The sequence below is a fragment of the Cryptotermes secundus genome, unplaced genomic scaffold (genome assembly GCF_002891405.2).
Source record: "Cryptotermes secundus unplaced genomic scaffold, Csec_1.0 scaffold308, whole genome shotgun sequence".
Lineage (NCBI taxonomy): Eukaryota > Metazoa > Arthropoda > Insecta > Blattodea > Kalotermitidae > Cryptotermes > Cryptotermes secundus.
In genome coordinates, this window is record NW_019721008.1 from 448032 (window position 1) to 462812 (window position 14781).

General features: G+C 37.9%; 1 protein-coding gene across 4 annotated transcripts in view; it reads right to left on the minus strand.

The window, feature by feature from the left end:
- The window catches only part of LOC111874905 (serine-protein kinase ATM), a 127135-nt gene that overhangs the window by 90488 nt on the left and 21866 nt on the right, over positions 1-14781 (minus strand). For all 4 annotated transcript variants that reach the window (XM_033755664.1, XM_023870773.2, XM_033755659.1 and 1 more), the window contains 7 exons: positions 12641-12776; positions 9174-9273; positions 8782-8886; positions 8173-8400; positions 6061-6221; positions 4460-4594; positions 1401-1502 (listed from right to left, as the gene is read on the minus strand). In XM_033755664.1, coding sequence (XP_033611555.1) covers positions 1401-1502; positions 4460-4594; positions 6061-6221; positions 8173-8400; positions 8782-8886; positions 9174-9273; positions 12641-12776 — 967 coding nt within the window. The remainder of the gene's footprint in view (positions 1-1400; positions 1503-4459; positions 4595-6060; positions 6222-8172; positions 8401-8781; positions 8887-9173; positions 9274-12640; positions 12777-14781) is intronic.

Genomic DNA, 14781 nt, shown 5'->3' on the forward strand with positions numbered 1-14781 from the left:
GCAGTGGGAGGACGGCCCGATTTTGGATCGTTCCCGACGTTTTTCCTACCCTCCATAAACTTCTTAAACCACTCGAAAACTTGCGTGCGAGATAGACACTGATCACCATATACTTCTGTCAACAAATTGTAAGTTTCAGTGGCAGATTTTCCAAGTTTTGTGAGGAATTTGATGTTAGCACGTTGTTCTGCATTAGCACTCAGCATTATTCCGACGGAGCTCAGAAACACGATCCGCTTCTAACAATGGTCGCGGCCAGACTAACCGATGCACGTGAATGAAACTTTGTGTGACGGTAGAGGGAAGTCCAAGGGTCAATGCCCTACCCTCCTCTTCGTCAATGACGTGGCCGGAAATGAGTCATAAAAGTAATCCGGGTTCTTTATTGCCACACCTTGTAATTAAGAAAAAACACAATGTTTTGGAAACTGGTTCTGTTTCCGTCCTCAGGTGAGGGACAACACCTACTCTATTGGGTCCCTTAGAAAGAGCTAGCCTCAATCACTGGACGACTAGCTAGTTCTTTCTAAGTGACCCAACAGAGTAGGTGTCTTCCCTCACCTGAGGACGGAAACAGATCCAGTTTCCGAAACGTTGTGTTTTTTCTTAGTTATTTAGAATCTGGATGATGGACAAAGTTCAGAAAACCCAGTATCTCTGTTTAGAGTCCAGAAGTTTTGCTCAATATATTTATTTGGAAAATATATAAATTATGTTTAAAGATAGTTACTATAGGATTCTGACGATGGTGTATAACACACTGATATATTGGATTTTTGGACTTTATCCATCGTCCTGGTTTTTAAGATAACTAATAAAAACACGACGTTTCAGAAACTGGATCTGTTTCCGTCCTCAGGTGAAGGAAAACACCTATTCTGTTGGGTCCGTTAGAAAGAGCTAGCTAGGTTACACTATCATTGGCATAAGAAGACTTCCAACTATATGAAGTCAATCAACTGGAGGAATTTCTCAAGTCATCTGTAAATATTTCCGACCAACAGCGTATCTTTACCGCTGTGGAAAGTTCATTCAAGAAAATCTTCAAGGTCCAGTGATTGAGGCTAGCTCTTTCTAACGGACCCAACAGAATGGGTGTTTTCCTTCACCTGAGGACGGAAACAGATCCAGTTTCCGAAACGTCGTGTTTTTATTAGTTATCTTAAAAACCAGGACGATGGATAAAGTCCAAAAATCCAATATATCAGTATGTTTAAAGATGTACTTTTGTCAAACACCTATGTATGCAGTACTTGGTGATGTTGGGGTTATGGCAAAAATTTGTATTAATAGATGACAATTATTGTAACAGACAAATTCAGAAATGTAGAAAACAAAATTATATTTATAGCTTAATGTATTCATGAACAACATACAGCTTTTCTACTGCTGCCACATACCTCAGTGTGGTTTCCCAAACTTTTAACCACAACAAACTGATCTCCTCATTCAACTGGACATGGTTCATAATCTTCTCCACTTTAAGCAATGACTCACAGCATCTGAGAAACCATAAATGAAAAACTGTACAAAATGGCTGCTATGGAACATCCAACTTCACGGAAAAGTCTTACTTGAGAAGCTATGAGTCACTCGGCTACTCAAAATATTCTGTTTTATAGAACTCAAAGGTCTATTACAGTGTTTACAACAACCTGGCACTACTTCTTTTGGCTCTTCAATGTGGGTTGGTAGAAAGTAGAATTCATGTTGGTACAAAACTGCTTAAGTTACAGACTTAGTAAACAGCCAATGTAAAAGATACTGGGGTACAGAGAATTCTCATGCTGTTCATGAAGTGTCACTGAATGATGGAAAAGTTGGCAGTTTAATGTGCAATGTGTGCATAAAGGATAACTGGGATGGTATTTTTTCACAAAACAGTAAATTCCAAACATTATATCAGACTGATTCTGCCACCCAGCTTTTATCAACTGACTGATAAAGAAAAATCATACGATAATTTTATGTATAATAATGCCACAACATACACTGCAATTAATTTTCTGGACGTACTAGCTTAAGTCTTCAATGAACAAGTCATAAGTTGAAAGATTGTGGCCTCCCAAGACCACCTGGTTTAAATTTCTGTGACTTTTATTTGTGGGGCACACTGGAAGAAAAACTGTATGCAAATAATCTGTACTATATGGAAGAACTTCATGAAAATATTACATATGAAATTTCTATTATTCCTGTACAACAGTTCTGATATGCATCTACACATATATTCTCAAAACATGAGACATGTTTGGAAGCAGAGGATCTTCAGTTTGATACTATCAAGACAGGCATATGCCAGAAAAATGATGTGCCTGCTATGTGAACCACTCTAACAATAAACTCTACATTCTGTCTTAAAGCAATTAAAACTATACACGAGCAGAGGAATATCCTACACGAAATAAGAAAACAGAAGGCTAATTGGATTGGTCATCTTTTACGCAGAAACAGCCTTCTAAAAGAAGTTACTGAAGGAAAGATAGAGGGGCGGATAGAAGTGACAAGAAGACGAGGAAGAAGATGTAAGAAGATGCTGGATGACCTTGGGGACAGAAGAGGATACTGTCATTTGAAGGAGAAAGCTCTAGATTGCATTAAGTGGAGGAACTGTTTTGGAAGAGACTGTGGACCTGTCGTCTTGACAGATTACTGATGATGATGATATAATCCACTGTTTTCTTAATCTGAGGTATAGAGTAAAGATCCCAGGCATTCAAAAGCAAAGTCCCAAAAATGAATAAATCAAGGCTTCCAAAGGCAATGAAAAAAATGGGAAAGGAGAAAATTACTCAAAGTGGAAATTCATAGTATTTATTCTTCATCTAATATTACTAGAGTCATTACATGATGTTGCGATGGATCATATACCATAGGTGTATCACATACAGAAGAAATTAATAAAAGGTTTTGTTTGAAAGATCTCCCTGAAAAATATCACTTTGTGACAAATGCTGCATGGGAAAATTATATCAAAATCAATCTTGGGGAGGGGGCATGCGGTAGCGTAGTTGGTTGAGGCATTATGCTACAAGCTGGAAGGTCATGGGTTCAAGTCCTTATGAGGTCACGGAATTTTTTTCAATTGACCTAATCCTTCCAGCCACACTATGGCCCTGGGGTCAACTCTGCCTCTAATATAAATGAGTACCAGGAATATTCTTGGGGCAAAGGGTGGCTGGCATATAGGGTTGACAACCTTGCTGCCATCCATGAGCTGATTGTCTATAAACGTAAAATGTGGGAACCTCAACATATCACAACCCTATGAGCCTCCATGGCCTGTTACAAGGATACCTTTACCTTTTTCTTTTACTTTTACAGTCTTGGGGAAACAAGTTGCAAGGTTGTGAACTGACATGATACGATGATTGGGTCTTGTGATTACAAATGATAGGGTTCCATGATGATACAGATTTACAAAATTGTGTAGAAATACAGCTGAGTAACTATAGCTTTCTCTTGGATGTTAATCAAGGCATATTAATATTGAAAATACTGTAAGTTTTCTGCTTGTAAAATTGTTATTTAGTAACAGTGTCTTACAGAAAATACATGCAAATTTATCATTAAATATTCCATACATTTCCTTCACAACTTTGAGAAAGGAGGCAGATCAGACTGCATAACTAACATTCAAGTATTCAGGACTGCAAAGATTCCAACTTGGAAGTAATTCACTTATTTTCTGGTAATGTTAACTGTTAAATCAATTTCCCCCCACATTTGTACTTCTTGGAAGAATCTGTGTCTAAACGGAACTTCAGAAATAAATGTCCAAAATGTCTCCCATTATATAAATGTATTGTAGCGTGTTCTGTTTGTCATGCTACAAATAAATCCACGCCGTTGTCCGATATAGCGAATTTATTCTGCTCGCTCGCCTTACACACACTTTACAAACATTTGCCCTTACAGTGTTACAATCACTGCTTACAATATCTCGGCAACACTGGACTGTCTTCTCCGGCGGTTTCTAGCAGACTCTCTTCTTAGGCAGCTGGATGACGACTCACTTCTTAGACGGCTGCTATCCCAAGACTGACTGTGCGAATGCATTCAACCCCGCTATATAACCTTGGTCGCTGCTATGCAACGAACTCTCTGTTATAGCGGTGGAAACGTTGCTCTGTTGGTTCCGCATTTCCTACCCAATGACCCATTGTTATTGCGTTGTCTCTGTGGGAACGCTTCGCGTATTCGTCGTAACCGTGGAGATTCGATGTTCTCTACACAACGGCTCACTGTTGGGATTACAGTGCCGCTATTGTTACTTCCTATGCAATGGTCTATTCTAGTGTTTCCATGGAAGTGACTCTTCTGGATTCCAGACACGTTACAATATTAACTTTCAGCAATATATAGATTCAGTATTGTTTCATATACAAAATGTATGTAAACCGTGTAATGAAAAACTAAGAAGTAATATTTAATGTAAAATATAACATAAAATACTTACTGACATAAGTATCCCATTACAATGGCATCTTTGCAAGTGCTCTGTAGCTCTGCTACTAGGCGTACCAATGCAATAAAATCCTGTTCCTTCAAAATATTTGGATACTTGGAGTAGAGGGAACTCATTACAGAGAGCCTGTTACATGCAACAGTTGTATCAGATTATAACACAGAGGTTCCCAAACTCTAAGATTTGAAAAATACTTTCTCATAAAATATTGGTAACATGACAGCTGACAGCCAGAATAGTAGAAAAAAAAAGAGGCCATTACTAGGTAACATCTTGGTAAATATGCTCCCATAGCAATGGATACACACACAACAATGAAAGAACTGTCTGATGTGGTGTTACCTGTGTGGTCTGCACTGAGGCTACATAGCGAGGACCATCAGGAAAAATTAGTCAGTCATGAGTCAAAAGTCAACACACAGTCAAGAATTAATTGGAGGCCAGAGATGCCAGTTGGTGAATGAGTTCAATGTAGTGATCCACAGAATGTAAATCAATGAAAGTGTTACAATTATTTGTAGCTATGAGTTATAAGTGTTCAATAAATCCAATTATCATTCCAAACCTCGTGTCCAGTCACTAACAAGCGACACCATGTTATAATAAACAGTGTGCCAATATTATTTTAAGGTAAAATAACAAAAACAATAATTTAACTGGTGCTACTCTGTTCCAAAAAAAAAAAATCTTTTTAGTCCCTTGGAGTAGAACAGTTTAAATTACATTATCTTCCTTTCTCTCCAGAAGGGAAATGACTTACAAAATATCACATGAATATTTAACGTCATGGGAAGAGACGAAGAGGAGCAGTGTCTGGAAGGAGAAAAAGGACCACAGAATGCTATATAATGAATAATGCACAGCATTTAATACAGAAAGCATTTAGTGACTGTAACAGTACAGAGTTATGCATCAGGGTTATTTACATGAAACCAGTCTTAGGATTGTTCTGGATGAAGGAGCAGGGTTTTTAAATAGTCCCAAGGGCCCTGAGGCAGGCATCCCATTGGCATATCAGAAAATATGTCCCACCCTACAAAAAATTCAATGGGTTGCTGCTGGAACTACTGCACCATCATGGTGATTTCTTTGTCTGACCAAAGTCTACATGCAAACAGGTTTCATACAGCATACAGTACCCACAAAAAGGACTATCACATAACATAATCACAATATTCATGTTGTAAATTTCACAATTCTTATATTTTATCTTGTTAACAACATAAATGAAATTTTGTTAGTATACTGTAGGAATTGACAGATGACCAAACCTGTGAAAGGTGCCTACAAGAAGACGAATCAGCCATACGCATTTCATGTGACTGTGAGGCCATAGCTTATTTAAGATTTCATCACCTGAACCAGCTCTTTATGGAACCAAGTAACTTTTATGATGCCCCCATAAATAAAGCCCTACATTTCATTTGAAGTGTAAGATTAATCCAAAGGGGAAGCACAATAGAGCATTGAAGGTCACAGTGCAAGGGCTGGATTTTATGGCCCCCCCTTACACATACTACTACTATTACTACTAGTATACTGTTCACTGTATTCTAAACTATACTATGTTACACAATAGAAAAAATGCCTACCAAGGCCAAAGGTCTTGTGTTTTCCCTGGTGTGCTCAAGACTTCTATGATGGCCTGGATTCCTGATACAACTCGTCTCCTTTTTGGCACAGAATAGGAAATATTCTCAATGAGGGCATATGCATTTGTTACATCCAATACATTGCTGCTATCATCAAATACCTGTAAATAAAAACACATACTGCAAAACCATTTACATTATCAGGTGGGGTAGGTACGTTTCTAGTCAAATAGTAATCAGCAGACAAGATGCTTGGTGCACTTCAGAGTTGGTCTGTATCCCACCTTGCCTTCCTCTAGGGCTTCACTTCCTTAAACACAAAGTGGATATAGCAAAAGTTGACCACACACTTACAACTATTGCAAGGGGCTAGAATTTGCAGAGCTTTACTTCCACATCCCATATACAGTGTTATTAAAAAAGAATGAACCAATTTTATTAAAGGAAAGTAATACAAAACCCCAGTCAAGTCACAAGTATTCTACTCACAATCAACTTTTATTTCCTATGTTACAAGTGTTCAATGTGGGCACCACCTGCAGCACGGGCAACATCAATGCGATAAGAGAATTCCTCCCAGGCGCGTATCAGCATATCACGATGCACTGAGTTAATCGCTGTTGTTATTCGATGTTTAACGTCATCGAGGTTAGTGGGTAGCGGTGGAACATAAATGTGATCTTTTACATATCCCCACAAGAAGAAATCACACACGGTGAGGTCTGGGGATCTCGCAGGCCAAGCACAAAGAGCAAGGTCTTTGGCCCCCTTCCAACCAATCCATCACTGGGGCACTTTTTCATTTAAAAAAGCTCAGACCATCAGGTGCCAATGGGGCAGTGCTCCATCTTGTTGAAAAATGAAGTCATGCGAATCTGCTTGCAGTGAAGTGAAGAGCCACTTTTGGAGCATATCGAGATAGGTTTGTCCTGTAATGGTGTTTCCTTCAAAGAAAAAGGGACCATAAACCTTGTTCTGAGACACAGCACAGAAGACGTACACCTTAGGGGAACCTCTTTCGTGCTCAACTGTTTCATGTAGGTGCTCTGTTCCCCAAATACGCACATTGTGACGACTGACTGTGCCACTCAAGTGAAAAGTCGCTTCATCACTAAAAATTAAACAGAAATGAAGGTTTTGTCTTCCATCATCTCCAGCATTGAATTGCAAAATTCCATCCGCTTCCTTCTGTCATCATTGGCAAGTGCCTGAACGAGCTGCAGTCTGTATGGTTTCAAATGTAGACATACTGTTAGCACAAGCCAGACAGTGGATTGAGGGATCGCAAGCTCATGGCTAGCTCGATTTGTTGACTTCTACGGGCTCCTCTCAAACGCAGCACGGATTCTTGCCACTTGTTCCTCCGAGAATCGTGGTCGTCCTGGACTTTTTCCTTTATACGGACACCCACTCTCTTGAAACTGTCAAAACCACCGTCGAATGTTCCTAGGACAGGGCAGATTAATGCCAAATTGCCTTCGAAAAGCACGCTGCACTGTGACAACCGAATCTGTTTTCACAAACTCAAGAACGCAGAATGCCTTTTGCTGAGGACTCGCCATTCCGAGGGTAAACGAACAACTGAATGTTGTCGGAAGAACAACATGACTTCAGTGCACCTGTGGCAGCCATTCACAGCTTAGATAACTCCTCTTTCAAATGGTCACTGACTCATTCCATGATGATGCTTGAGAACTGAAGCAATGCATCATGAAATTGGTTCATTCTTTTTTAATAACCCTGTATGTCTACATGGCATGGTGCTTATACACAAGAAGTAACTTTATACCTCACTATCATTTTTAAATGTTTAACCTTTATTATGTGGGAAAAGGGATTTTAAATCTGTTTTTAGAGGGCTGACAACCACATTTTAATTCAGGTATAATGGTATTTATTTTGAAAAGAATGCAATGCCTGACCATCCAGACAATGCATATACACTGTGATATTAATGTAACATATGACTAACAGAGACTATAATGTCTCTTGAAATTAAAGACAATGTGAACTGGTATTACTTCAACACCTCAGTACTACGGTATTTGTGAACCATAACTGCTGACAAGTTTGGAAACTGTAACTATCTTTTAGTATGCCTTGAGCTTATACCTGCTTGCAGACTTCAACAGCCAACTGCAAGAAGTTTTCCCTGAGCACCTGTACCTTGCACCTGTTGCGTTGAATATTGTGTATTTCTGTGTCTACCAAGACATACAGAGACTTCAATTGGCTTCGCCATTTTTCCCAACTATAGGCATATGCTGCACCCTCACCTTCTTTTGTGCCATAGGGGTGGTGAAGATGCATTTGAAGTAAGAGGAAGTCAAACATCAAACCCTAGATGAGATTACAAATTTACTAGTTACTGTGATACAACAAATGTTTCCAGGCTTTTACTAGACAATGACATTGTAAAAAAGGCTAAGGATACAACACTCACTATCCAAGTAATATGAATTAAAATTCACCACACAAAATGACAGTAAATCCACAACGAAAATCTCATCACCAAGGAGCTTAATATAAAGAGACATCTGGATATCTAGTATTTCTACTGTGCTTAATTTCATTTTTATATTTCACTTATAATCACCAATGCAACACATTTATTCCCACTCATTACAGCCAATGGAAACAACTGAATATTAATATGCTTCAAATTAATACATCAACAGAGAACCAAATAACAAATTAAGTATCCCTTCATGTGGAGCTTACCTTCTTATCATAACGATCTTCTTGTCTGTTCTCATACAAGCCAATAACACGTGTGATAATATCTTCTCCAAATTTACATGTTGCCATTCTATTCTCCTTTGCTAGCTGTTAAGAGAATGTGAATGCTTCAATGCTAAAATAAAATCATCTTTTGGGAGCTGGCTCTACTCCCATCAGTGTAATGATGTCATTTGAAGATAGGAGGATAGCCAAATCCCGAAACATAACACATATCAAATGTACCTCAAGCAGTGGATAATGCACAACATAATATTCTTATATTTATCAAAATCATCAGCACACAAAAAAATTCACTCTTAACATATTCTGTGTAGTAATACTAGCAGAGGAAGTACTGGTATGACTACTGGCTTCTAATTTATGTATATTACCTGCTGGGAAACTGTTACTGCAAGTTTAAGGACAGATGCTTGTAACGCTGGCAATTTGTCAAGGTTGGAATCCTCAAATGCTCGAACAAGATTAGGATACCTGTAAAATTATGAATATCAGTAAAACACTTCAGAATTATAAGTTATGTACATATACAAGCTCCTTTCTGTGATGTTATAATTTCATGGAGAAAACATTTTTTGATTCCAATCTGAACTGCTTTAGCATGCCAGATTCATAAGCTGATATTTCTAAAATTCACCCTTGAACCATAACCCAATTAGTTGGTGTTTCAAATTTTACACCTTACTCATGCATTGATTGCCTATAAATGATGACAAAGATAACAGCAAAGGGTCTCAAATCTTCCTCATCTGTATCATGGAAAATAAAAGAAATGGACACTATTATTTGCATATATATTACATTTAACTTTCCAGGTCAAGTTGACTTTGGTTTCTTCAGTCACAAAACCCAGAAAAACAGTTTTAAAAATCAGCTATATGAAGATTAAAAAATAAAAGAAAACAGGCATAACTGATAACAGTTCTGTAAAACTCTAAAATGTTGTGATGTACTGTAAACTGCATTACAAAATTGGACTACATTTTGCATGTTATACAAGCACTTGAAGAGATTATTTATTTATTTTACTTATTTTGAGGATTCAGCTTCACATAGTTAGTTAGCTATTCAATACACAATTAATGCAATATTTACACAACATATACGATCACTGTTCACTGAAAATGTATGTAACTACACCCTGGCCAAGGGGCATGCTATTAATCTATTAGCCTTTGCAAGTGTTAAAGAGGAATTTATATTCATTTTACATCATACATTAACTACAAATTACAAAATTTGAAGCACACTAAAATAAAATTTCTATACCTGTCTCCACACTCCTGAAAACACAATAATGACAGTTCCACACATACAGAGACTACAGAAATACAATTCAAATTCATAAGACAGTCATGGATAAACAAATGACACAATAATTGAATGATCATCATGAAACACAACATTAATTTGTAACTGGTAGTCTGCAGGTCACCACCACAGCAGGAAGAAATACTATTCTAAAACTAGTGACACTTTCATGTCTCATTTCATTTCGATAACAACACATTTTTTTGTTTAACATTAGTACTTTCTCCCTCTCTATCTTTTACAGCATTTGATAGTTGTGAAGAAGAGAGAATAGAATTTTGGGGTTAGTCACTATTCCATTCATAAATGTAGTGCTAGAAAAGCATTACACACTACAGATCCTTGGAAGACAGATGCCAGCCAACTTCTTTCACACGCTATTGTACATAAATTTTAGTTGTGAATGTTGAGTGTAGATTATTATGACATCATTTGGATTTTAATACCACTTAGCTTTTATTGTCTAGGAAGAGGGTATTTTGAATAGCAGCTACACTTCAACTTGGCAGTAACAGCATTAGTATTAAAGAAATACAAGTTTGTTTATTCATTCTGTAACCAATGTCTAATAACAATGGCTTCTAAAGCATTATGGGCAGAATCAGGAAATCCAAGCATGTCTTAGGCTTTTATATACTAGTACAAGATGGTTTATTTCTATTCGACTGTCCATACTTAAGTTTCATGCAAAGCACATACTACTAGGTGGTTCAAATATGACCGGGACTGATTTTTTTGTAAACAAGCCACACTGCGCAGCAGCTATGCAACCTTGAGAGAGTGAAGCCACAATCTCCATCCTCCCTCCTGTTAGGGTTAGAATCTGTTCAGTCCTGTCTGGAAGTTGCTAGAGTGATGAGTGAACACAAGGTACCACAGAGCGTGGAACAACGCATTGTGATCAAATTCCTCGTTGGAGAAAACATCCCGTCCGCTGAAATTCACCACAGACTCCAACAACGGTATGGGGAAGAGTGTCTCTCATGGACCCATGTGTTTGAGTGGTGTAAGTGCTTCAGAGAGGACAGAGAGCGCGTGGAGAATTAACCGCATGATCATCGGCCGCGAACATCCGTCACCAAGCCAAACATTGATCGTGCAGACGCACTTATTCGTGAGAATAGGCGCATCACTATCAAGGAACTTGGAGCAATGCTGTACATCAGTGTTGGCAGTGTAGAAGACATCATGAAATACCACCTGCACTATCGCAAGGTGACTGCATGGTGGGTACCACGCACTTTGACGGACATGAACAAAATGGTGTGCAGGCAAGCTGCCAGTCATCTTCTACAGGAGTTTGAAGATGAAGGTGGTGCATTTTTGAAGTCTACAGTGACCACCGATGAAACGTGGGTGCACTACTTCATTCCCGAGTCCCAGCAGTCATCAGGCAAGTGGCGGCATACCAGTTCTCCCAAACCCAAGAGAGCGCAGAGGAGCCGTTTGGCAGGAAAAGTGATGGCAACATTCTTCTGGGACTGGCAGGGGGTTATCCATGTAGACTTTCTGACAGATGCCAGAATAGTCAATGCAGCTTATTACTCAGACCTTCTGGCAACATATGTGAAGGAAAAGATCCAATCCAAGTGGAAGACAGGTGAAAAGTGGGTAGCCTTCCTTCAAGACAATGCATGCACCCATACGGCCAAAACTACAATGGAAACCCTCCGGAAATTGAAATGGAACCTTCTGACATATCTGCCGTACAGTCCAGATTTGGCCCCAAGTGATTTCTACCTGTTTGGAAGGCTCAAATCAAACTTGCAAGGCATGCGGTTTGTGGACGACGTCGTCATCCAGACTGTTCAGGAGTGGATACACTGCCAACCATAAGACTTTTTTCAAGAGGGCATCAGGATGCTTCCAGAAAGTTGGAAAAAATGTGAACTCCAGAGGGGAGTACATTGAAGACTGACACGTGCAAGTGAGTGCTTGGAAATTATGGGGTTTAAAAAAAAATCAGTCCCAGTCATATTTGAACCACCTTGTGTATATCTAGTCCAGACTCCTGAACTCTACTACTAAATGCTAAGAACTGCTGCAGAGTCTATTGAAATTTCTAAATACCAACTCAATAATATTACAGATTCAAAGACTGCTAACCCTTAAGATTTTTGGCACTGAAAGACCTACATATATAGATATTAATGGAGCCTTTACATGGCTGTGTTCATGTATTCCCATTTAACCCATGTACTATTAAATCTCTTAAACTTGGATTTAAATAATGTGCCTTTCTCAAGGAAACTAACTTTCATATTGGAAGAGGGTATGCTGCACAAGCTATAACTTAATTATATACATAATTATTTAATTAATTATATATACAACGAAAAAGCCCAAGCTATAAGTTCATATTCATACACAGATAAGCAATATTATTTTTAACTTAACATGTAAACAAATAAAAATAAAATAATTTTTGAAATTACATTTTCATATAATCATCAATATTATTTAATTCATTTTATGCTTGCTGTATCAAACTGTCAATAACAATCAACATCCCTAACGTAAGACAACATACTTCTTTCTAAGCTGAAGTCCCAAATGTGACTGAAGAGTGCCACACTTAACAATCCAATATAATATTTCTCCCATTGTAGCCTTATCCAAACCTGTAGGTGGCTTCTCATACAACATAAAACACATATCCAACAGCTCTGTAAAATGTAAAATATAAATAAATTAAATATACATGTTTATACACACACACAACTGATTCTACCACATTAAGAATTAAATTCTAAATGCAATCTAAGTAGTGTAATGATTTGCTCCAAACTGTTCAAGAAGCTGAAGTGGTGTTGTCTGCAGATGACACAAATATATTACTCATAGGGAAAAATCTCACATCTTTAAAAGGGATAATTTTCAAAGTTTTGAAACAATTTGAAAATTGGTTCTTGACAAATAATCTTACAATAAATATGGAAAAGACAAAAGTAATATTATTTCAGGGAAATGGATCTACTTTAATTCATAGACCCATTCTGTATTTAGATAACAAAGAAATAACTTACTTATCAAATTTTAAATTTTTAGGTATTTATATCAAAGGAAACTTAAGCTTGGCCATTCATATACAATACCTTTGTCAAAAATTAAACAAAGCTCTTTATTTGATAAAATGTACCTGTATAAGAAATATTTATTTTACAAAATTTGAATCTGTACTAAAATATGGTATTATATTTTGAGGGGAGTAAATGACAGTAATGCAGTATTCAAAATACAGAAAAAAGATCTAAAATTAAAAATGTATTGTAGAAGTTTGGTGATTTTAAGATTTTAACCATAACTTCATTATATATGAGATCTTGTGCTTTATAAAAAAGAATAACATCTATACGACTCAATATTCCGATATTCATAACTACGACACAAAAGGGAAACGTTTTGAGATACTGCAGTTCAGTTCCTACAAGAAATATCACATTTCATTCCATGCAACATGTAGGGATTGATTTTTTATACAATGTCTTTGATGGCTCCCTTTCATTCAAGCAAAAACACATGACTTCATTCACCACTTTATTGGAAATACCCAACACATTGCTGCATAAATCCGGGATTTCCACCTACCCCAAAAATAATGTTTCCTGGTACTCTCATGCTTAGTTTTACCCTCAAGGCTCAAACATACAATATGCTGGCAGAAGTATGACTTTTGATAAGTTTGCTAGTAAGCATTAATTGTTTGCTGGCATGAGCACCGGCTGAAGGAAAGCACTGGATATACCCAAAAGCTTTCTCCTCATCCCAGAAACTGCCAAGAAATAGCAAGAGAATATTATTATAACATGCCATTCAAGATACTAGTAACCATTTTCTAAAAGAAAACTGCTATTATAATCCATGTACCACAAACAATACATAAGACCCACAGAAGCAGCTGACAGATGTCCTGCTCTATAGTACAGGCAGAACTCCCATATCATACCAATGAAAAACTGTGGTACACAATGAAGTAACATCGTGAAAAGCATATCACAAAAGTCTGAGAGACTTGCTCTCATTTCAACCACTTCTGAAGACTTACAGGACCATTCTGAAAAAGTGCCTTCTCAAGCTTCATGCTGCCTGATGGACTGCAGCATTATGATATGTTTGAGTCTGCATTGTCTACAACAAGCAATGGTGAAACTAGTAACTGGTAACGGTCTAACAGCATGCAATTATACTCTGAATTTATTTGCCCAGATCTATTGGCTCAATCCACCTCAAAACCTATCTACTGACCCTTGTATACTGTATCACATCCCTAGTTAAATACCATCATACGTAGCTGATTCCAAAAGTAAGGTCTCCAAAGCGCTGGGTAATTTTTCGTGCGGCTGTTGGCAACCCTGTTGCATTCGTTGCTTCCCACACTCCCCCCAAACCACCAAGCATGCGCGCACATAGCTAGGACGCTCAGTCTTGGCACGGTTGCCGTTAGAAATGGAGCTCCCGATTACTAAAACCGCGAAGTGTGAGATTCGCGCAGTTATTCGGTTTTTGAACGCAAAAGGGACTAAATCAATTGAAATTCATCGTCAATTGGTGGAAGTGTATGGCGAGTCATGCATGGACATAAAGAACGTCCGCAAGTGGTGTAGGGAATTTGAATCTGGTCGTACTGCAATACACGACGAAAAAAGAACTGGGAGACCGTCAATTTCTGAC